General features: G+C 48.6%; 1 protein-coding gene across 1 annotated transcript in view; it reads left to right on the plus strand.

The window, feature by feature from the left end:
* Positions 1-9,816: 9,816 nt before the first annotated feature.
* CLIC1 (chloride intracellular channel 1) overlaps positions 9,817-25,455 on the plus strand; it is a 132,370-nt gene continuing 116,731 nt past the window's right edge. Inside the window, exon 1 of the mRNA XM_078646040.1 lies at positions 9,817-10,259. Coding sequence (XP_078502166.1) covers positions 10,221-10,259 — 39 coding nt within the window. The 5' untranslated portion in view covers positions 9,817-10,220. The remainder of the gene's footprint in view (positions 10,260-25,455) is intronic.

Here is a 25,455-nt window from a genome sequence, read left to right on the forward strand (position 1 = left end):
CACTAATGCAGCAGTGTCTGGGCCAGGCCTCTGTGACAGGGATGGGCGGGACCCCTCACACACTCGTGGAGTGTATCTCACTAATGCAGCAGTGTCTGGGCCAGGCCTCTGTGACAGGGATGGGTGGGACCCTGCCCTCGCACACTCCTGGAGGGTACATCACTAATGCAGCAGTGTCTGGGCCAGTCCTCTGTGACAGGGATGGGTGGGACCCCTCACACACTCGTGGAGTGTACCTCACTAATGCAGCAGTGTCTGGGCCAGGCCTCTGTGACAGGGATGGGCGGGACCCCGCCCTCGCACACTCCTGGAGGGTACCTCACTAATGCAGCAGTGTCTGGGCCAGGCCTCTGTGACAGGGATGGGCGGGACCCCTCACACACTCGTGGCGTGTACCTCACTAATGCAGCAGTGTCTGGGCCAGACCTCTGTGACAGGGAGGAGGGGACCCCTCACACACTCGTGGAGTGTACCTCACTAATGCAACAGTGTCTGGGCCAGGCCTCTGTGACAGGGATGGGCGGGACCCCGCCCTCACACACTTGTGGAGTGTACCTCACTAATGCAGCAGTGTCTGGGCCAGGCCTCTGTGACAGGGATGGGCGGGACCCCTCACACACTCATGGAGTGTACCTCACTAATGCAGCAGTGTCTGGACCAGGCCTCTGTGACAGGGAGGGGTTGGACCCCACCCTCACACACTCGTGGAGTGTACCTCACTAATGCAGCAGTGTCTTGGCCAGGCCTCTGTGACCGGGAGGGGCTGGACCCCGTCCTCACACACTCCTGTAGTGTACCTCACTAATGCAGCAGTGCTGAGCCAGGCCTCTGTGACAGGGATGGGCGGGACCCCGCCTTCGCACACTCCTGTAGGGTACCTCATTAATGCAGCAGTGTCTGGGCCAGGCCTCCGTGACAGGGATGGGCGGGACCCCTCACACACTCGTGGAGTGTGACTCAGTAATGCAGCAGTGTCTGGGCCAGGCCTCTGTGACAGGGGGGGTTGGACCCCGCCCTCGCAGACTCCTGGAGGGTACCTCACTAATGCAGCAGTGTCTGGGCCAGGCCTCTGTGACAGGGATGGGCGGGACCCCTCACACACTCGTGGAGTGTGACTCACTAATGCAGCAGTGTCTGGGCCAGGTCTCTGTGACAGGGAGGGGTTGCCCCCCCTCACACACTCGTGGAGTGTACCTCACTAATGCAGCAGTGTCTGGGCCAGGCCTCTGTGACAGGGATGGGCAGGACCCCGTCCTCGCACACTCGTGGAGTGTGACTCACTAATGCAGCAGTGTCTGGGCCAGGCCTCTGTGACAGGGATGGGCGGGACCCCTCACACACTCGTGGAGTGTACCTCACTAATGTAGCAGTGTCTGGGCCAGGCCTCTGTGACAGGGCTGGGCGGGACCCCTCACACACTCATGGAGTGTACCTCACTAATGCAGCAGTGTCTGGACCAGGCCTCTGTGACAGGGAGGGGTTGGATCCCACCCTCACACACTCGTGGAGTGTACCTCACTAATGCAGCAGTGTCTGGGCCAGGCCTCTGTGACAGGGAGGGGCTGGACCCCGTCCTCACACACTCGTGGAGTGTACCTCACTAATGCAGCAGTGTCTGAGCCAGGCCTCTGTGACAGGGATGGGCGGGACCCCGCCCTCACACACTCCTGGAGGGTACCTCACTAATGCAGCAGTGTCTGAGCCAGGCCTCTGTGACAGGGATGGGCGGGACCCCGCCATCGCACACTCCTGTAGGGTACCTCACTAATGCAGCAGTGTCTGGGCCAGGCCTCTGTGACATGGATGGGCGGGACCCCTCACACACTCGTGGAGTGTGACTCAGTAATGCAGCAGTGTCTGAGCCAGGCCTCTGTGACAGGGATGGGCGGAACCCCGCCCTCGCACACTCCTGGAGGGTACCTCACTAATGCAGCAGTGTCTGGGCCAGGCCTCTGTGACAGGGATGGGCGGAACCCCGCCCTCGCACACTCCTGGAGGGTACCTCACTAATGCAGCAGTGTCTGGGCCAGGCCTCTGTGACAGGGATGGGTGGGACCCCTCACACACTCGTGGAGTGTACCTCACTAATGCAGCATTGTCTGGGCCAGGCCTCTGTGACAGGGATGGGCGGGACCCCTCACACACTCGTGGAGTGTACCTCACCAATGCAGCAGTGTCTGGGCCAGGCCTCTGTGACATGGATGGGCGGGACCCCTCACACACTCGTGGAGTGTGACTCAGTAATGCAGCAGTGTCTGGGCCAGGCCTCTGTGACAGGGATGGGCGGGACCCCTCACACACTCGTGGAGTGTGACTCAGTAATGCAGCAGTGTCTGGGCCAGGCCTCTGTGACAGGGAGGGGTTGGACCCGCCCTCGCAGACTCCTGGAGGGTACCTCACTAATGCATCAGTGTCTGGGCCAGGCCTCTGTGACAGGGATGGGTGGGACCCCTCACACACTCGTGGAGTGTACCTCACTAATGCAGCATTGTCTGGGCCAGGCCCCTGTGACAGGGAGGGGGGGCGCCTCACACCCTCATGGACTGTACTTCACTAATGCAGCAGTGTCTGGGCCAGTCCTCTGTGACAGGGATGGGCGGGACCCCGCCCTCACACACTCATGGAGTGTACCTCACTAATGCAGCAGTGTCTGGGCCAGGCCTCTGTGACAGGGATGGGCGGGACCCCTCACACACTCGTGGAGTGTACCTCACTAATGCAGCAGTGTCTGGGCCAGGCCTCTGTGACAGGGATGGGCGGGACCCCTCACACACTCGTGGAGTGTACCTCACTAATGCAGCAGTGTCTGGGCCAGGCCTCTGTGACAGGGAGGGGGCACCCCTCACACACTCGTGGAGTGTACCTCACTAATGCAGCAGTGTCTGGGCCAGGCCTCTGTGACAGGGAGGGGGCACCCCTCACACACTCGTGGAGTGTACCTCACTAATGCAGCAGTGTCTGGGCCAGGTCTCTGTGACAGGGATGGGTGAGACCCCTCACACACTCATGGAGTGTACCTCACTAATGCAGCAGTGTCTGGGCCAGGCCTCTGTGACAGGGAGGGGGCACCATTCACACACTCGTGGAGTGTACCTCACTAATGCAGTAGTGTCTGGGCCAGGCTCATGGAGTGTACCTCACTAATGCAGCAGTGTCTGGGCCAGGCCTCTGTGACAGGGATGGGCGGGACCCCTCACACACTCGTGGAGTGTACCTCACCAATGCAGCAGTGTCTGGGCCAGGCCTCTGTGACAGGGATGGGTGGGGCCCCTCACACACTCGTGGAGTGTACCTCACTAATGCAGCAGTGTCTGGGCCAGGCCTCTGTGACAGGGATGGGTGGGACCCCTCACACACTCATGGAGTGTACCTCACTAATGCAGCAGTGTCTGGGCCAGGGCTCTGTGACAGGGATGGGCGGGACCCCGCCCTCGCACACTCGTGAAGTGTACCTCACTAATGCAGCAGTGTCTGGGCCAGGCCTCTGTGACAGGGAGGGGCGGGACCCCTCACACACTTGTGGAGTGTACCTCACTAATGCAGCAGTGTCTGGCCTCCCTGGGAGGGAGGGGCGGGACCCCTCACACACTCGTGGAGTGTACCTCACTATTGCAACAGTGTCTGGGCCAGGCCTCTGTTAGAGAGAGGGGCGGGACCCTTTGCACAATCCTGGAGTGCATCTCACTATTGCAGCAGTGTTTGGGCCAGGCCTCTGTGACAGGGAGGGACGGGACCCCTCACATACTTGTGGAGTGTACCTTACTAATGCAGCGGTGTCTGGCCTCCCTGGGAGGGTGGGGCGGGACCCCTCACACACTTGTGGAGTGGGAATGTACCTCAGTATTGCAGTAGTGTCTGGGCCGGACCTCCGTGGGAGGGTAGGGTGGGACCCCTCACACACTCGTGGAGTGGGAGTGTACCTCACTAATGCAGCAGTGTCAGGCCTCCCTAGGGGAGTGGGGCGGGACCCCTTACACACTCGTGGAGTGTACCTCACTAATGCAGCAGTGTCTGGGCCCGGCCTCCCTGGGAGGGTGGGGCGTGACCCCTCACACACTCGTGGAGTGGGAGTGTACCTCACTATTGCAGTAGTGTCTGGGCCGGACCTCCGTGGGAGGGTAGGGTGGGACTCCTGACACACTCGTGAAGTGTACCTCACTATTGCAGCACTGTCTGGGCTAGTCCTCCGTTGGAGGGTGGGGTAGGACCCCTCACACACTCTTGGAGTGGGAGTGTACCTCACTATTGCAGCAGTGTCTGGGCCAGGTCTCTGTGACAGGGAGGGACGGGACCCCTCACACACTCGTGGAGTGTACCTTACTAATGCAGCAGTGTCTGGCCTCCCTAGGAGGGTGGGGCAGGACCCCTCACACTCGTGGAGTGGTAGTGTACATCACTATTCCAGCAGTGTCTGGGTCGGACCTCCATGGGAGGGTAGGGCAGGACCTCTCACTTACTCGTAGAGTGTACCTCACTATTGCAGCAGTGTCTCGGCCAGTCCCTCGTTGTAGGGTGGGGCGGGACCTCTCACACACTCGTGGAGTGTACCTCACTATTGCAGCAGTGTCTAGGCCCAGCCTCCGTGGGAGGGGTCGGACCACTCACACACTTGTGGAGTGGGAGTGTATCCAGTGCTTTAGATGGGCCGGTACTCACCGCTACTGAGTACCGGCACTTCTCAGATTTATCACACTGAGTACCGGCACTTCTCTACTGCCGTGGAGAGTACCGGTACTCACGAAAAGTAAGGCCCATTGCCTATGCTGGTGAGCTGGAGTGGAGCGTGTCTTTAGCAGCCAAGGCGCTGCTTCTGCAGCCCCGCTCTGAGCCCCAGCTGAGCTATTCAGCAGGGCTCATTTGCATAATGTCAGGGTGCTCAACATCAAGCTGTGCTTGACAGAGCAGGGTCCATTCAGGGCCTGTGCTGTCAATCACAGTCACACTATCCCGGCTCATTTTTGCAAAGAAGTGTCAGATGGAGTGGTCAAAAAGAGCATGATACAATGAGTCACAACTTTCATGGAGAATGCGGCAATGAACGTTGTATTGATAGTGTAAATGTTATGGATGGATGAGTGAACAAGGGTGGATGTATGGATGAATGAATGGATGGATGAGTGAAAGTATGGATGGCTGGGTGAAAGGGAGTGGATGAGTGGATAAAAGGGCGGATGATGGGTGGATAAGTGAAAGATTGGATGGATGAATGAAAGGGAGGGAGGATGGATGAAAGGGTGGATGATGGACTAGTGAAAGGAGGGATTGAGTTAAAGACTGATGGAATGAAAGGGTGGGTAGAATAAAGGAGTGAAAGGGTTGATGGATAGATGAGCGAAAGGATTAATAAATGAGCAAAAGGGTGGATAAAGAGATGGATGAGTTAAAGGATGAATGGATAGGTTTGGAGATGGATGGATGGATGGCTAGGTTTGGATATGAAGTGTGGACAGACGGAATGGTGAAAACTGAGTGATGGATGAAAGACTGAACAGACGACACAATGTAAAGGTTAAATGGCGGACATCAGAAGGTAAATGGTAGGATGAAAGAATGAATGGATAGATCTGAAGAGACAAGAGCTATTTTCTGGGGAGGGTCATGATGATTTGCTTCATTTACATTGTGCCATAAGAGCTTTGGGTTGAAGTGGGAGTATTTTCAGTGGGTGAGTGTGTGGATGGATGCACGAGTGAGCAAGGGTGGATGTATAGATGGATGGATGAGTGAAAGCATGGATTGCGGAGTGAAAGGGGGTGGATGAGTGGATAAAAGGGTGGATGATGGGTGGATAAGTGAAAGATTGGATGGATGAAATAAAGGGAGGGAGGATGAATGAAAGAGCTCGAGGATGGATGAGAGAAAGGAGGGATTGAGTGAAAGGGTGATGGAATGAAAGGATAGATGAAATAAAAGAGTGAAAGGGTTGATGGACAGATGAGCGAAAGGATTGATGACTGAGCGAAAGGGTGGATAAAGAGATGGATGAGTGAAAGGATGAATGGATAGGTTTTGAGTTGGATGAATGGATAGGTTTGTATATGAAGGGTGGACAGACGGAATGGTGAAAAACTGAATGATGGATGAAAGACAGAATGTAAAGGTTAAATGGTGGACATCAGCAGGTAAATGGTAGGATGAAAGTATGAATGGATAGATCTATGGAAGAGACAAGAGATTTCTTCTGAGGAGGGTCACGATGATTTGCTTCATTTGCTTGGTGCCATAAGAGCTTTGGTGCGACGTGGGGGTATTTTCAGTTTCTTCCTACTCATGTGCTGAAAAATATATGGTTTTGTGCCAAACAACAGTAATTAACAGTATGGCATTAAGAAGGTGCATCTATTGCAAAAAACAGGAAATGTTAACATATTATAGCATTTCTCTTTCATTTTGTTTAATTAGTTAACTTGCTTTGTTTATATAAACATATTTCTCGTGTTTTGGTGTGTGCTGCAACTAATATAGAAGTCATGAAGTATCATCATGTCTTGCCTTTAGCCCCACCCCCTCACTACACCTCTAGCTCATTTTAATGAGTACCTGCACTTATTTTTTCCCATTTAAAGCACTGAGTGTATCTCATCATTGCAGCAGTGTCTGGGCCGGGCCTCCGTGGGAGGGTAGGGCGGGCCCCCTCACACACTTGTGGAGTGTACCTCACTATTGCAGCAGTGTCTGGGCCCAGCCTCCGTGAGAGGGGCCGGACCATTGACACACTCGTGGAGTGTACCTCTCTATTGCAGCAGTCTCTGGGCCATGCCTGTGCGATTTCAATCTCCACTGGGGCTCTGTGGAAGACTCGGCTGCCAACAAGCTTGCAACCTTTCTCTCAGCTAACGATCTTGCACAACACTGCTCGGAAATTACACATGCCAAGGGCTCAATTCTGGACCTTGTGATTTCCAAATCAGACCAGATTACCACTGCTTCACCCATCCGTGTTGACTGGTCTGATCATTTCCTCATTCCCTTCTGTTTTCACCTCTCTCACATTTTAACTCTCGGCCAACCCAAAAGAGCCTCTACATGGTTCCGCAACACAAAAAACATTGATCTTGAGACTCTATGTGATTCTGCTATGCAGTCTCTTCCTAGTCTAGACCCCAATACGGATGTCAACGATCTCACTCCACTTTGCCTCTCAATTCTTGCAGTTGAAATCGACAAGGTTGCTCCACTCCAAAGCAAAAGACCCACCCCATCAGCTCCTTGGTTCAACAAAGCTCTCTATGACGAAAGGAAAAACCTTAGAATCTTGGAGAAGCACTGGAGAGAATCTCCATCCACCCCCAACCTCTCTCTTTTATGTTCAGCAAGATCCATATACCACAAGCACATCTTCCAGGAAAAAACATCACATTTCAGATCCCTCCTCGATTCAGCTAAAAACAGACCCAAAAAACTTTTCGACCTCATCAAAAACCCTAATTGTTCTCCCCAAACCATCAAGCCTGAGGATGCTTCTAAGAAAGCAACTGAGTTCGCTATATTCTTCGATCAAAAGGAAAATCTCTGGTGAAACAGGTCAACCACCCCACCCCCATCGAGGAGCGAAAATCCGTAGTCACTTGGCAGAACTTTGCCGCCATCTCAGAGGTTGATCTCCTCAAATGCATCCGCGAAACCAAACCCTCCAACCATTCCTCCGACCCCATTCCCAGTGGCATCGCCATTGATTTCTATACTAACACTCTCTCCTACTGGATCAGGCTAGTCAATCTCTTCCTCAGTCAAGAATCCCTCCCAATTGTCCTCAAAACAGGACAGGTTACCCCCCTTCTAAAAAAAAAAACTCTGCAGATGCAAATGACCTCAATAACTTCCGCCCCATCACCAATCTCCCTTTTCTTTCAAAGATCACAGAAAAATGTGTTACAAAACAACTCTCCCAACACATTATGGACAATAATCTCCTCGACATGTTCCAGTCGGGCTTTATTCAAAACTGCAGCACTGAAACAACCCTGCAGCAAGTGATCGATGATGCGCTGCATATTCTCGACTCGGGGGAATGGTGCCTTCTGATTCTTCTTGACCTCTCTGCAGCTTTTGACACTGTTAATCACAACACCCTCCTTAACATTCTTCAACAGAGAATGGGCGTGGAAGGCACAGTACTCAAATGGTTTGCCTCTTTCCTCTCAGACAGATCCCAAATGATCAAGATTGCAAACAGTCTCTCGTCTCCACTAATGGTTGGTCAAGGCGTCCCTCAAGGTTCTATCCTTGCCCACATTCTGTTCAATCTCTATCTGGAACCATTAGGGAACCTTTTAACCAAATCTGGAATCCTCAACCATCTTTATGCAGATGACACCCAAATCTACCTCAAGGTGTCTTCCTCTCATGATCTCTCACTACTCAGCTCTACTCTCAATACTATTCATAACTGGATGTTAGTTCACCAACTCATTCTCAATCCCTCCAAAACAGAATTCCTCCTCTTATCTAGTTCTCTCTCTCTCCACCTCCTGTTCAATCCTGGATGGATCAATCGAATCTACTCAACAGTAAACACATCATTGTGGACTGCGCTAAATCCTTAGGTGTCATACTTGACAAAAGACTCAACCTAATCTCACACATCAACTCCATGGCCAAGAGCGCATGTTATCAACTGCGCCTTTTATGGGGGATTCATCGGTTCTTCCCGGAGAATGACTTAAAAACCTTGGTCCAATCGCTAGTTCTCTCTAGACTGGATTATTGTAATTCTCTTCTGACTGGCCTCCCCAAATCTCACCTCTCCCCCCTCAAATCCGTCCTCCATTCAGCAGCTCGCTTCATTACAGGGTCCAAACGTAGTGACCACATCACTCCTATCCTGTCTACAGCGGGCATCACCCACAAAGCTTTGCACTCTTCCTCCCTTCGCTATCTGGCAAATAAACTCAAACTGTCTGGAGGCTCAAGACCTTCTCGAAATGCGTAAAAGTTCCTGCTTGAACCCCCCCCTCCTTCAAAAGGGAAAAATTATTGTCACAATCGTTCTCAGGTAATGCGGTGAGAATCTGGAACTCGCTTGCTCCTTTGCTCCGTGCCATCACCTCCATCCAGATCTTCAAAGCGTACCTCAAATCTTTTATTCCAAAGACACTTTCAGAACTAATTCCCTCCTTCTCAGACCCCTCCAGGAAGTTCTTTAGTCATTGTAAATTTGTCACAAATATTTTTTTTTGTTTGTACATCCTGTGCTTGCTGCGTTTGATATTGTGTTCCTTTTGCCTGCTTGTTTTGATTTTATGGCCTGCTATTGTTCGCCAATAAGTTCTTTAGTCATTGTATAATTTGTCATATTTATTCTTATTTTTGCTTGTACAGCCTGTTCATGCTGTGCTTGAGATTGTGTGCCTTTTGCCTGCGTCGCTCCGATTCTATGGCCTGCTATTTTTGTTTGTTTTATTCCTGCAACAGTTCTCTCATGTAACGTAACTGGTTCTATTGTACAGTGCTCTGACACCTTCGGGTAAAGTCCGCGCTTTATAAAAATGCATTAAATAAATAAAAATAAAACACTCGTGGAGTGTACCTCCCTATTGCAGCAGTCTCTGGGCCATGCCTGTGTGGGAGGGTGGGGCAGGACCCCTCACACACTCCTGGAGTGTACCTCCCTATTGCAGCAGTGTCTGGGCCAGGCCTCCGTGGGAGGGTGGGGCAGGACCCTTCACACACCCGTGGAGTGTACCTCCCTATTGCAGCAGTGTCTGGGCCGGGCCTCCGTGGGAGGGTGGGGCAGGACCCCTCACACAGTCGTTCAGTCTGAAGCGTGCTTCTTTCCTCCAGGCCGGGCCTCGGTGGGAGGGGCGAGTTGGCCTCAGTCAGAGTGAGTCACTCCTGCGAGCAGTGCGCGGACCGCCTCTGCTCTTTCCTGGGTGTGTCAGCGCTTCAGTTCCAACTCAGAATCGCTCCCTTTCAAGACAACTTTGGGGCAGTCTGAGGGCGCGGCGCCGAGAAGCCGAAGCAGGAGCTAGCTGTGCTCTGATCCCGCAGTTGGGCGTGCGGTGAAGTCTTGCACTGAGTCCGGGCGCAGAATCCCTCCCGCCGCTCGCACTGCTGCTGTTTGGAAGTTTGGGACGGAGTGCTGGGGACCGGAAGCAGGGCTCTGCAGGTGCCGGCAGCGCACACGGAGGTTCAGGGGCACCCCGAGGGGCAGGACGGTCAGAAGAGGACAATCTAGACGGCCCTCCCTCCCGGCGCCGACTCCCCTCACTTCGGCCAGCATGTCGGACGAGCAGTGCCGAGTGGAGCTCTTCGTGAAGGTAAGAGGCAGCGCCTCGCTATCACTTGTCGCTGACCCCTGAGGGCGGGGATCTCCGCTGCCACCCCATATCTAAGAAGCCCCTCCCCATCTGTACCTCTTTTCTGCGATAACTTGTTTTGTTTGAAACTTTATCTGATTCGCATGTGCCCTCCTTAAACATGACGCAAGTTTTTCTCGTCGACTTTCTAAGCGCTTTAGACGCTCACCTGTTGGATGGAACTTTAAGCTCCTCTTTATAAAAACGAATTTGCGCCAAGGTAACACCCTTAAAACACGCCCCGAAATAGAAAAAAAACAATGAATGGATGCTTTTGTTTCCAAGCGCTACACCAAGAGAGTGCGCCTCTGGACGAGAGACCCCGTTGGAGCTGAAACTGAACGTCTCTCAATTTGAAGATGGAAAGGTGAAGATGAACCCTTCCTGTGTCTCTTTTCTACCCAGTCTTATGGACCACAGAGATCCGCATAAGGGGTGCTCTCCCCTCTCCTTAACCAGCAGGGCCACATGTGGCTGGCCGCTCACTGTGATGTGGGGTTACTGATTAACCTGATCTCTGTAGGGTTCAGTGACTTAACCCCTTTGCCTTTCTCTGTCCAGCTACAACCAGTGCATTTCCTGCCCTCCCCGGCTGCAGTCCTGGGTTTGGTTCACATGAGCTCTCACGATATTTGTATGGGGAGGGCGGAGGCTGCACACTGCTGGCTCGAGGAAGCATGCTTTCCTTCCTGTTTTGCAGTTTGCCAAGGGGATGTGATGTATGGTGGTTCGAAGAGGGATTAACTTGTTTTTTCGTTAAAGCAGTTCTCAGGTGTTTTTTTTTTTTAGCTTGCACCGCTTTGTATTCTGGTGCCTGTAGTTCGGCTTTGGACTCTGGTGCCTGTAGTCCAGCATTATTTATAATTGAAAACGGAATAGCAGTAGTAAACTCGGGGACAAGCACAAAACCGATAGCAAATAGAAGTCGAGCTCCGGACACTGGAGACATCTCTGGCGCCAGGTTTGGTGTGGCGTCGAGAGGTCCTCAGTCCTTGTTCTTACAGAGTACTTTGTAAACTTGAGGGGTAGTGGTGGTGTGAGAGAATTCCCCAGAGTTGTGTAACATGAATAGCAGGGCCGACTGTAGAGCGGTGCGATAGGTGCAGTCGCACCAGAGTGGAACTGTTTCTGAAAATAACTTTTGGTTTAAAAGCACGTGAACTTCCTTGAGCATCAGGCAGTTTTCAGGAAACGATACAAATGGCAAGATAACTGTTGATTAATGTTCCTACTGGTGAGAGATCGGAATGCTGGCACGTGCCAGTGTTGGGTCCTCATACAGTAGTACGGAGGGTTAATCTGCCTGCTGCCAAGAACGTGCACCACGGGAACTGAGTATGAGCGAACTATGAGTAGCACTTTAAATAAAAGAAATGTGTGTTAGAGGCTATGGAGAGATGAGGGAGTGTGTGGGGAGTGGTTATGAGGGAGTTTGTGAAGGAGGTCAAGGTGCGGCTCCAAAAAGGACATTTGCACTGGGTGCCGCCACCACCTCTAAATCCGGCCCCTGATCAACAGGAATCACTCTGCATTCATTCCCAGGCAGTGCTTGAAATCGAAAAATAAAAGTGCAGGTCAGAGTACCTGCTTGGTTATGAGAAGTGCCGGTACTTTCCAATTAATGTATTGCATTTCATTTGAGAAGTGCCGGTACTCTCCTCTAAATAAAAAAGTGCCAGTACTCCGTACCGGACGGTACCGGCCCATTTAAAGTACTGTTCCCAGGGTTATCCGTATATAGTGCTTCACACACCCCTCGAGGACTCAATGCGCCTAATCACACAAATAAAGAGTCATTGTCTCAAGGCGCCTCCCTGTGGTTGGGTAGGTGTGCCTGCTTCCATCAACCAGAGATAGGGCACTTTACCGCCAGTGTTAAAGCCACAGAAGGGCCTATTCAGTGTCCTGGGGACAAGCACCCCACGGGGCGACGAAAGGGAGGAGGGAGCTTTAGTACTGTTGAACAAAACGCCCGTGGGCACAGTAGTAGGAAGTGTGGAGATGCAGGGGTTCTCAGAAGGGGTGAAAAAACGATAAAGAACCATTAACATGGAAATGATCTTATAAAGAACTGTGAAGTATTCGGGTGCGGCTGTGTGTGTCTGGGAAGCTGTCTCAGCCTCGGCTGCCACACAGAGGGGGTGGGGGGGGGGGCTCTGAGGAGTCCTAGAGCTGACGGCTTGTCAGAGCCGGGGGTACTGCTACACTAGTTATCTTTATTTAGACCACGCACCTACTTAGGCCACACCCCTTCTATGTTTGCCCCGCCCCTTTTAGAGCACCCCCAGTTTTTTCCCCACTTAAAGCCGTGCCCAGCCCCCTCGCACCCATGAACTCTCTCCTTCCTCTGTCCCCTCACTTCATGCTCCTTTCCCTCCTTCAGTCTCTCATCTGCAGCTCTCGTGCGCACGCGGCACCTCCCACCTTCACTCATTCAGTCACACACCAGCTCAGTACACCCCTCCTTTCCTGATGGACACACACTATACAGCCGCAGTTAATGATTGACTGACGGTCCACTGTCGGTGACTGGCACATCCAGAATCTGGTGATTTCAAGTCTACTGGAGAGAATCAATAAGCAAACGCAACTAGATGATCCTAACCAGCTGTCAGTATGTCAGAAGGTTTTAGTGTTTGAAGTCAGGATTCCAACATGCATCTTTGTTTGAAGCTTGGACCCCAGAATGCCCTGGTTTGATGAGGGAATGTGATTCCAGAAGGCCTTGGTTTGATGAGGTGCTAGGACTTTAGAATGCCGTGGTTTGATAAGGTCTGGGCAGGGCCGGCGCTAGGCATGGGCAGTATGGGCAGCCGCCCAGGGCCTCACGCTCAGGTGAGAGGGAGGGGGCCCCCCTGCTCCACCAGGGCCCCCTCTCCACACATTACAATACACATCAGAGATGTCTGGTGTCAACGACCGCTTGGTGGCATTCCTGGGGGTGCAGGGGTGGGGGGGAGGGACAAACAGAGTGGGGAAGTCAAAGCGGCAGGGCCAGCAATTAGGGCTCAGAGTGTCAGGGGCGAGGCAACACCTCTCTTGAGTACCAGCCATTCCCTGTCTGCATTTTGTTGCTAGGTGACAGAAGGCCCCTTTGTTTCCAGGACCAGCTGGACACAGGTAAGGAGCAGTGGGTGAGGGGAGGAGGGAGCAGCCAGAGAAACTGGTGCTGGGGCAGTGTTTTAAGAAAGGCCTTGTTACTGCTTCAAAGGCCATGGGGAGGGGGCCCCCTTTCACTGGGCCTCGAAGCACTAGAGCAAGCTGCAAGGTCCAGGTGTGGGGCCCCCTTTCCCTGGGCCTCTACGCACTATAGAAAGCTGCAAGGTCCAGGTGTGGGGCCCCCTTTCCCTCGGCCTCTAAGCACTATAGAAATCTGCAAGGTCAGGGTGTGGGGGCCCCCTTCTCAGGGCCTTGTAGCCACTATTCCCTCTTTCTTTTCCTTTCCTTTATTTGTTCCCCTGTGAAATGAAATCCCAAAAGGAAAAACTTTTTTGCTGGAAAGGTCATCTTTTTTGTGACATTTTTCACTTCCAAAGTGCAGCCTTGGGAAAGAGAGAAATAAAAAATTCAAACAGTAAAAAATAACTAAAGCAAGACAGAGTGGGTCGAAAAGGGGCCAGATTGATTTTATTCACACCCAAAACACATTAGTGCCACTACACAGAGTTTACCAGTGAAGCACTACTTTTGTTTTCTTGTCTTTCTCTAAACAGCATTGTTTTCCCCGGGTGGGGAAGTGCACCATTTCTGGATGTACTGCAATACCTCCTTGATGGACGGACTGGAAAATAAAGTGCATACCGCTTCTCTGTATTCACAAATATGGTCTTTTTAAACCATATTGCTTTTGTTTTGTAAGGATATATTATTCAATGGGCATTGAAGCAGGTCCGTTCCAGCCCTGTAGTCATGGCCTTAACTTTTCATGCAAAAGCACTCATTCATTTCTGAATAAGTGCAAAAGCGTTAAGGTAACCATGTTGTTCCTGCTTACATTTCACATGCTTTAATTAATCTTACATTCCTTATGAGTGTTTGCTTTTTCCAGAATGTTATCACTTTTTTTTTTAGGCAGCATATTGCTCTTGTCTAGTGCGTAATTTGAAATGAGTCGCCTCTAGGTGTTTGTAGCAGGGCACAATTGGGTTGTAGTTGAAGGCAGTGCGAGTTTCTCTCAGTGGGGTAGTATGGTGTTCAGTGGAGAGAGGATGTGGCACTATGGTCAGAGCTGCCGAATTTGGAACTGGGGAGCCAGGCGCAGCCTTCATGACCAGTCCCCTGGACCACTCTCCCTGAGGGAGCACATTTCCATGCTAGACCTTGGCAGGACACGCACGACCTTAGAAGCCCTGGTGCCTTAGCACCAGCAGGTGAACCCTAGCAGTGGCAAGTGTGGGTTAACCTTGAAGGCCTGTCTACCACAATCCCTATTGAAGCCCACCGCAAGTCTTTTGGGCAGGCCTACGAAGCAGCACACCCTAGAGCAACAGTGACTCTGTCATTGAGGTCACAGGACCCTTGAGCAGGGAGGCTCTAGGGCGGTGCAAACGGTGAGATCGCATTGAGCGCTGACTTTGGGTTATGTTTGCGAATATATTATGTTTCTAAAAGCACTTGCTGCCTCCTTCCTGGCCTCCAGGAATTTTCGGCAACAATAAAAATGTCATGAAACTCCGGTGATCAATGTTCTTCCTAGAGAGATGGAGGTTTGTCAAGTGGAAGTTTTGACTCATGGAAAGGTAGCGCAGAGGGTTAATGTGCTCACTGCAAAGAACATGTCCCATGCAGACCACTTAGTCCACATAATGTAAATAGGCCAGCGGATTACAGCTTTTGTCAGAGAGATCCTATTGGTACTTGCAGTTTATAAGTCAAAATCCTAACATAGAACAATGAGCTATTAACTGTCATCTAAGAGCTGCATGCCAACTGCAAGGTATAATTTACATCGTTATGGTTTTTTCCCCAGTCTTTGATTAACATAATGTTGCGAAAAGGGCTCACTTGAACAGAAATCAATTCTAGTTATTAAAGAGAACCCCCAACCATGGTATTACGTTCTAAATTCAGAGCTTGTGTTTCTCCAGATCAATCACTATTAAACTATACTGCCTACTAGTACGATTGTCATGTGACTTCTAGTCCTTTGTCTTATGTAAAATTACCTATTGTGATTTACACACGTATTATTGATTATCTCTGTGTAATGTGTGATTTAAAGTTCTCTGACACTCTAAACTGGTATCAGTGGTGCTGTTTATCAAATTAAATGCATCTGAGAGTGTAGTTATGGAGACTTGAGGGGCACTGTTAAAGGGTGGTAGTGAGGGAATCCGTGGCAGAGCAAGTCATTGGGGGCACCAACATTGTCGCACAGGGCTCCACCAGTGCTAAATCTGGCCACATCTACTTCCTACAGTTCTAATACTAAATCAAAAGCGTTGATTTGACAACCCCTTGAATCTGTAGCATACCTTCAAGTCAATGTATGATTTAGCAGTGGTCTCGGTTGATCTAAGACTGTTTTTGTTTATGTAAAATCTTTATTTGTTTGCAATGGTGTCTTGTAATTTTGTACTATATGTGTTGTGTTTTTGCACTTAACATAATTCTGGCGAGTAAAGAGCACACACACAAAAAAGATTGTCCTACGTCTCTTAGCATGGGAGTGTGGGATTCTGGTGAGAGGACTTACGTTAAAACAAATTACGTAATGTCATCCTAAGGTAGCACAAAATGGCACAGAAAGATAAGGGAGCCTTTTGAAATGTGCAATTATATCCATGGTGTGAGAGGTTTTCTCTTGTGTAATTTTATATTTTGAATGATCCCGCCCCTCATTACCTCAACAGGATCTCTCCCCTTTATGAGGCAGAACTGGAAATTGTATCATGCACGCATCTGGAAACAATCTGTTAACGAGGAGTAAATAATATACATATTTGTGAGACCTGCACCTAGCTTTTCCATCTAATGAGACAAATGTAATCCATTTAACAGTTTTAAAATATATGGACTTATTTCATTTGTATATTTATCTTTTTGTCCATGTTACTGATATCCACCTTAGGTCTCTTCAGGGATGCCAAATAAGATCAATAGCCCTGCGATGTCACTTTCTATGATGTCACTTCTTGTGATATTACCAAGGGCGGCTCCTTCACTAGGGCGGAGGAGCGACGCCCCACTACTTTCTCGCAAAAGCAGAAACACAAAATGCTAAAACAACCATTTTATGTTTCTGCTTCTAGCACTGCGAGAAAGCAGAAGTGTTTCGTTGGGGGCGGGCGGGTCTGTTTTAGGGCAGAAGAGGATTGCCTTGCCAACTGCTAAGGGCGCTGACTGTTCGGCCAAACCTGTCTCGTGCACTCTGGCCTTTCTCTATGTAGGCTGCAATGCAGCCTACATGGGGAAAATGGCCTCCCCATAGGCGCCTGGCTGGTCGGCGTCCTGATCAATCACAACGCTGCCATTGCAGCATTATGATTGGCTTAGGGGAGGGGAGGGAGGCTGCCTGCTTCCTGTTCTCCACCCCCCCCTTCCGAACTCCCGCAAGATCCTCCACCCGCGAGTCATGCCGGTTGCGACTGGAAAATACATGCAAATTAGAGGGGCCTCACATCTTCTCTTTCGCCCGGGGCCCCAGGAGTTCTAGGACCGGCCCTGGGTCTGGGAGTCCGGAATGCGGTGGTTTGATAAGGTCTGGGAGTCCGGAATGCCGTGGTTTGATGAGGTCTGGGAGTCCGGAATGCCGTGGTTTGATGAGGTCTGGCAGTCCGGAATGCCATGGTTTGATGAGGGGCTGGTGTAGTGTTCTGTTGTAGTTATGAGGCCTCGAAATGTTCCTTGCATTCTTGGCCACTGACGTTCCACCTTAGGCGGTTGACAGATCTGTGTGCGACATCCGACCAGAGTGTCTGTTTAGGTGTCTTCCCTTGCAATAAATCTACCTACAACTTGTACTGGGTCTGGTTGCACAGCAAGGAGTCCAGAATGCTGTGGTTTGATGAGGTCTGGCAGTCCGGAATGCCATGGTTTGATGAGGGGCTGGTGTAGTGTTCTGTTGTAGTTATGAGGCCTCGAAATGTTCCTTGCATTCTTGGCCACTGACGTTCCACCTTAGGCGGTTGACAGATCTGTGTGCGACATCCGACCAGAGTGTCTGTTTAGCTGTCTTCCCTTGCAATAAATCTACCTACAACTTATAACCGGGTCTGGTTGCACAGCAGGGAGTCCAGAATGCCGTGGTTTGATGAGGTCTGGCAGTCCGGAATGCCATGGTCAGTCAGTCAGAAATATGTGTATTTAGATCTTAATCATTAAACAGGTGCAAAATAATGATTACTAATTTAAAATATTCCACAGCAAAACCACAAAATAGTTACAGGTAAAAGTATTCTACAACAAATTTAAAAAGACTTCCTCACACTGGATACATATCTTAAAAACAGATGCTCATAAAATATCACTTTCTTAATAAAATCCTTACCCTCTACGGGTTATTGTTACATTAAAACCAGCCATTTCTCTTAGACAAGCTATATAATTCATTCACTAAAAAATTCTAAGATTATTCCTGACTTGTTAGGAATCTCTGTACTACCTTTATAAACTTCCCTAGAGAAATTGCAATTTCGATAGAAGGCATTTCTGTAAGGAGATCGACGGCTTGCACCCGTGTTCCTATACCATATTTGAAAAATATTGGACGCAGGCATAATTTACGCTGTTCTAATATGGTTATACAATCTAACAGGATGTGCACTGGATCACCTTTTGTGCCCAGCCTACACTTACAACACCCTTTGAGATCCAGCATTTTCGATTTAATTTCTTTATTTATTAACCATGGATTAATCCCAATACGCATCCTTAGGATCTCCTGTCTATACCAAGGGTTTGGTAGGATGTCCAAGTAAGGGAACCAGTTTTCCTTTCCCCAAGAGTTCATCATGAACTCTACTGATTTTTTCTTGCCAAGGTATTCTATGTCAGATCTTTTAGAGACTTCTTGTCCGTTAAACTCTAAGTCATTTTTAGTGCATTCTATCCTTAGGGAATCTTGGCATATATCCACTTGTATGTCCTCACAGGCCTGTACCACTTTCTTCCTACACATTTTTGCCCAATTTAAGTTACTGAATTGTATCTCTTTTCGACAGCATTGTGCAACTTTTTGGCCTTTTTCATTTTCCAAGCGTTTCCAAAATCTGATCACTGCTATTCGTGATTGTACCCCCAAAGCCGTTGTTCCTAGTTATGTTCTAATTGCTTGGAACATTGATGATGGGGGCAGGTATAACAGGTTTTTCAGGCATTTCCCTTCCTCCAAGTCCCAGGCTCCTTTACCGCTCAAATAAAGGATTTCTGCTCCATCGAGTACTTGCGGGGGTATCATTGCACTGAAAGCCTTTAGTAATGGTCGATGAGACATATCCCCATAATCACGGTTAAACATTTTTAAGCCAGAGATTGATGTATGTGCTTTCGCTTTCTGGGCTTCCAGATGTGTATGCCAGTTTAAAGTTTTGTCGAACCACACCACTAGGTAGCGGTATTCGTTAACCGATTCCAATTTAAGGTCACCTAAAAACCAATTAAACTTAATTGCTTTCTTTCCAAAGCATAGAATTTTTGTCTTGTCTAAGTTTACTGTTAAAAATTTAAAAGAATCCGTGGTTTGATCAGAGGCTGGTGTAGTGTTCTGTTGTAGTTATGTGGCCTCGGAATGTTCCTTGCATTCTTGGCCACTGACGTTCCACCTTAGGCGGTTGTCAGATCCTTGTGCGACATCCGACCAGAGTGGCTGTTTAGCTGTCTTCCCTTGCAATAAATCTACCTACAACTTATACTGGGTCTGGTTGCACAGCTGGGAGTCCAGAATGCTGTGGTTTGATAAGGTCTGGGAATCCGGAATGCCCTGGTTTGATGAGGTCTGGGAGTCCGGAATGCCCTGGTTTGATGAGGTCTGGGAGTCCGGAATGCCCTGGTTTGATGAGGTCTGGGAGTCTGGAATGCCCTGGTTTGATGAAGGTCTGGGAGTCTGGAATGCCCTGGTTTGATGAAGGTCTGGGAGTCCGGAATGCCCTGGTTTGATGATGGTGTGGGAGTCCGGAATGCCCTGGTTTGATGAGGGGCTTGGACTCCAGACTGCCCTAGTTTGATGAGGGGACGGCACTCCAAAATGCCCTAGTTTGATGAGGGGCTTGGACTCCAGACTGCCCTAGTTTGATGAGGGGACGGCACTCCAAAATGCCCTAGTTTGTCGAGGAAGCGGGACTGTAGAATTCCGTGGTTTGACGAGGGGCTGGGACTCTAGAATGCCCTGGTTTCACGAGGGGCTGGGACTCTAGAATGCCGTGCTTTTAAAGGATGGGAGATCTCTACACCTGGCTGGTCAGGCATTCATCATGCTTCCCAATAGTACTAATGGATATTAGCTATCCACTTCCTACTCTGATTTGATGGTACTTGTCCAGAGCCACTGATGGAGCCAAACACAAAGAGATGATGGACGGCATGCTTAAACTTTTCAGACACTCACCCCCAGTCACAGATCTGGGTTGAATCCATCATCGTTCTTTAGCTCACTTCGCCACCCCAGTTCATACCTAGCCATATGCAAATCAGTCTTGACCCTGTCCTTCATGGGAACAGTCCAGCCCGAACTGCAAGCCCGGTCTTCCCTGGACCAGAAACAAGCATCCTGGGACTGGTCAAGACTGATTTGCATATAGCTGGGTTTAAACTGGAATGGCATGGGGGAGCAATATAACAATGGATTTAGGCCTAGATCCCTGTACTGGGGTGAATGTTTGACATTGACCAGCATTCTGTCCTTCAATTGTTCTTTTTGCATTTGTCACCCCGAGTGGAACGGGTATACCAAGACGTGGTTCCCGTGCTCTCCATGCCCCTGGAGTCGAGCTAGCTTGTGTGATGAGGGGTGAAACCCCGAAACCGATCCTAGCATGCTTGTTTCTGGTCCAGGGAGGGCCAGGCACTTTAGGCTGGACTGTTCTCATGGGGAGCAGGGTTAAGACTGATTTGCATATGGCTGGGCTTCCCTTCAGAACCCAAAGGAAGCGCTCCACGACCTTGAACAGATCATTCTGCGAGTGGACATGATTCGGGGAAGGGCCTCCATCTTGAGTGCAACCCAGCCCATGGTCGAAATTGGAAGACCACTCCAGCCCTGAAGATCTGTCTACTACTGGAGAAGTCTTATTTTTCCTTGTTGGTATCCATTGCGTATAATTCTGGAAATGTTCAGGTTTCCTAATGCTTCCTTCGAAATGGGAGCAAAGGACATAAACATGAAAGATGGTTTTACTGGAACAATTTTTTTGTGAACAATGCATATATGTGGAATTTATGCGCAATTAAACAAGCATCCGTTTGTGCGTTCCTACAATCTTTATTGCAATCCAACACACTTCTTTTTCATTCTCATGAGAACAAATGCAGTAGTAGTAAGCATTTATTTGTTGATTACTTAAAATCATTACAATCAGCAAAATACATATACAAAATACATTTAGATTAAAAAATATGCATCTACAGTGTACATTTATATCCAAGCAAAAATCTACAACTAAGCCCGAACATAGTTTATTTGACTGCAAATGATCAGCATGCAAAAATAAAGTGCATTGTGCCAGCAGCTATAATTGACAGTATACAATACATTACTCTAAGAAAGACTTTATAACAATGGGAACTGCGAAGGTAAAAAACGCCTAATAAAATAACATTTAAGACCGCTTTAGCAATAAGATGCAATTGTGCTAGTAACCTTTTAGCAGCAGAAACTAAAGTGCCTTGTGCTAGCAGCTAAAGTTGTCAATATACCAAAAACCTTTAGAATAGTGAAAGATACATAAAAAACAACCAACCATAGTAGAATTGCATTAGGAACGACGTTAGCAATAAAGTGCATTTGTAGAAATAGACTTTAGCAACAAAAATAAACTGCTTAGTGCTGGCAACTTTGATTTACAATATACCATACATCAGTCTAAAAGGTACTTTATAACAATGTAAGCAGAGACAAGGAAGTAGAAGTCGTAGTAGAATACAATTGTTCAAACCTCTGAGATCGTGTGGGTTTCCGCCAAGCAGACTTTAATTGTTTTAAATTTAAAGGATGCCAGCACTATCCCTAAAACCATTTAATAGCAATATAACAAACAGCAACAGTACACCTGGGCTATCAAACCCTAATGACTACGGTTTAAAGACCGTGCATAACCCAAGAAATACATTGCAGCATTTTAAATAATTTTCGTATCGTAAATATCTTCACTTCAATTGTCAATATTACAAAGTTTCTTTTCAGCTATAAAAACAAACTTAACAAATCGGGAAATAAGACGGGTGGTGGCTCCATTTAGACATAAGATGATGGCATGTCTACAAGATCTTACCCCCAATTCATTAAAAATAGACTTTGATATAGTTTTCCGCTCTTCTAACAATTTGGGGCATAAAGTTACTGTATGCACTAAGGTTTCCTCACAAGAACCACATAACCTACACAATTTAGAGGGCCACTTGTTTTCCCATTTTGGTATTCCATCTTTAGTCGGATATCTCCCGAACCGTAGTAGCATACATTTGTTCTTAATTAAGGGTTTTAAATGTAATAGTAAATATGATTGGGGAGCCATTCCTTAACGAAATTCTATGAAAGGTTACCTGGTTTGGCTTGTTCAATGTTTTTGTGTGTACGCATATTGCATAAAACATCCCTAACACTGATAGACTTCATTCCCGTTGTTCATACAGTGCGTGTAATTACAAATCGTGAAACAAATGAATGCTAACGTTGCTGAATGTATACTCACCTAAAACAAAGGACCATAGATGTGAAAGGTGGTTAACATCTTGAGTTAAAGGGAAAACGTCAGCCGTCTTAGGATGGGGCTTTCATTACTTGTAGTAGAAAGCCTCTTTGTAAGATGGCAGTGATTTATTCCTCTACCTTGGAGCTCTTATTGCATATAACCAGCAACTTAGGAGAAGTACTACAGTGGCATGTGCAACTGGCGACACTGAAGAAGGCCCACATTAGCACAAACAACAGTAATGTAAAAGAAGGACCATCCCATAAAGGAGACAGAAGAACACAATTAAAAATAAAACTTGTGATTTGACTCGGGAATAATGCTTAAGCCAGAGTAAAGCAATGATATTTCTGTTCAAGAAAAGAATGTGAACAGCTAGTTGATATTTGTTGGTGTTTATTTTAAAGAAAATTTATATGTAGTGTTCCTTCCGCCTACAGATGATTTTAAGAATAAACCATGAGAAATAATATATGGATTGGGCATATTTTTAGCACACTTTGAGTAAGCAATAGCTTATGCAGAAAGTGTTGCTTTTAAGGGCAAAATCGTCTTTCCAAGATGTATTCTGCATTCTCCAAATATACCAGTCACAAAATAAAACGAATGAAGCTACAGTAAGAAACACCAAGTAGGTGGCAGAATGATAAACCTAACAGGCAATAGCATGGAGTGAGAGATGTATCCTCCTTTGGGCTCACCCAAGAAGTATGGGATGGTGTCAGAACCCCTTTCAGAGAGCCATGGGGCACGAGGGGCTCCTGGGCCCAACCATGGTGGTTGAGGCCTTTTTCTTCTGTTGTCCTGTGATCCGACCTACTATGGATCGCACTTAACTGGGCCAAGTACTCCTTCTGCACTAGACTGTCAGTGGTAGCCGTGGACAAGTAGTCAAAGGCTACCTCTGTCATAACTTTTTCTCCCAATTTTTTTTGTTATTGTGCCCACTTTTGACTGTTTTTGACACCGTCTTGAATTTTAGCTTTTTCCTGCCCAGTCCCTCCCACCTCCCAAGACTACTACATAAGGAGGCTGCTGTGTGGCTGCACTGCCGGCATGCCAAATGCAAGCCCATTTCCCCCCCTTCACGCCTAGACTGCGCCCAGTCCCAGGAACCTCAGCTTTCTCCCCATACAGCGGCACCGCAGCCAATCTCCAAGCCCTAAATACCGGACACCTCAACTACTACTGCTTCTGCACATCTCCGTGCATCACCAGAGGACCATTCATGTGCCGGCACTGCTGCTTTACGTGTAATACCGAAGTAGCTGACAATAACAGGGACAACGCAAATACAACCACACCCACTAACTACATCGACCAAGACCACCTCGGACAACCACAAGTGCATCCTACTCTACGCACGATCACTTAAAAGACACTCCACAGAGATATGAGACATAATCTGATCCCTCACCTCGGACATAATTTTTCTTACGGAGACCTGTTTAAACCCTGCCTCTGCACCAGACATCGCCATCGCCATCCCTGAAGGATACAAAATAACACACCAAGACTGAATCAACAAACACAGAGATGGAATTGCTATCATCTACAAGGACACCACTCGATGCGCGGCCTCTCCGGACAACCCAACCGCGATCATAGAACATCTCAACTTTCAACTCCACGCAGACAGAAAAATCAGAGGCACCCTCGCATACAAACCACGCCCCATCTTCTGCATCGCATCCCCCGACCTCATCACCCTGATTGCCATCGTCTCCGAACACTAGATTTTTCTAGGGAATCTCAGCTTCACCTTGACGACACTAGCAATGCCAACACAGCCGACCGATCTGGAGAGCATAAACCACATCTGCCCCAAACAACTGGTCACCTACCATACCCTTTTGCAACGTAAAGGGATTCCCTTCCTTTTCCCTTCAGTGTGTCTCCACCCACCTCGCAGGATTGCAGCAATGCACCCATCTGTCCGGGGGGAATTCCTCTCCTCCGCATATCTTTACCACTCAGGCCTGGGCTTCCCAAAATGGAACCCAGGGTCCTTCATACAATGTACCATGGCAGCCACACTCACTCAGTGTACTTTCATAGCACCCTTACAGTTCTGCGGTAATACCTCTATGCATTGTACTCTCACATGTACACACGCATTCAGTCAAACACTCAGTTTGCGCGCACTGTTCAGCGCTGATGCTTATCTATCTTTAACCAGGGTGTGTTATTTTAAAACGCGCACACACACTGACAGCACAAATATTCACTATGTGCGCGCTGCACAACGCTTCACCCATCATGTATTGTACTTCCCGCAAGCACATACACCCAGCACATGCTGTATCTACACATGCACAGCACTACATCTCATGTATTGTATCTCTTTCGTCATTTATACACACACTGTACATGTACGAACCACACATGTACTGCTCCATCCTTTTACTGAACCCTTCCCAGGCACACATACAACTAACACCGAGTTACTTCTCCTGCACTATGCAGCACTCCACATCTACCTGATGTAAGCCAGGGGGGAGTTAAGCGCACAGAGTGAAACTAATAAAATGGTGAGTGAGCCTGTAGTCCCCACTCCAGTGAATCAGAGTAAAAAAGTCCTGTTCACTACTACTGATCTGTATGCTGCCACCACTGTGCTCATGCTGCTTCACTCCTGGTGAAGGCGGTAGCCTTCCACCACTATGAGGGTAGCGCTTTGGGCTCTCCCAGTCTGCAATCCGTGAGACAGGCCTATGTCATGGCGCAGATGCATGATCCATGTTCACCTGTGACAAAAAAAATCTGAAGGGGGCTGACACAAAGTCCACTGCTTGTATATTGGAAAGAGTAGATGTTTCAGACATATGCACCATCAAGCACAACCTAAAATAACTTGGAAACCGAGTTTAGGTATGATCAAGTTAATATGCCCAATTGCTGATAAAAAATGCAGTTAAGCAGCCCTTCACACAGCATCCTTAGCAAAAAGCAGGTATGCTTCCGCATCACTCACCATGCATTTTACACTGAGGCATTTCTCTCCACCAGCCACAAAGTATTACACATGAGCACCCTTCTCCATCAACCACCAAGCAATCTACGCAGGATCATCTTCTGCCAACCACAAACCCTTCTACACAGTTGCACCCCACTTCACCGCCCACAATGCGTTCTACTGGGGTGAATCATTCTTCACCTATCACATCACTTTCTTTAAAGTGCTATTCTTCTCCACCAACCATAAAGCAATATACACACTATCCTTAACAGGATGAAAGTGTCCTTCTCCATCAGTCACTAAACGCTTCACGCAGGACCATCCTTCACTATCTTCATAACGTTCTATACAG

The sequence above is a fragment of the Lissotriton helveticus genome, chromosome 5_1 (assembly GCF_964261635.1).
Source record: "Lissotriton helveticus chromosome 5_1, aLisHel1.1, whole genome shotgun sequence".
NCBI lineage: Eukaryota > Metazoa > Chordata > Amphibia > Caudata > Salamandridae > Lissotriton > Lissotriton helveticus.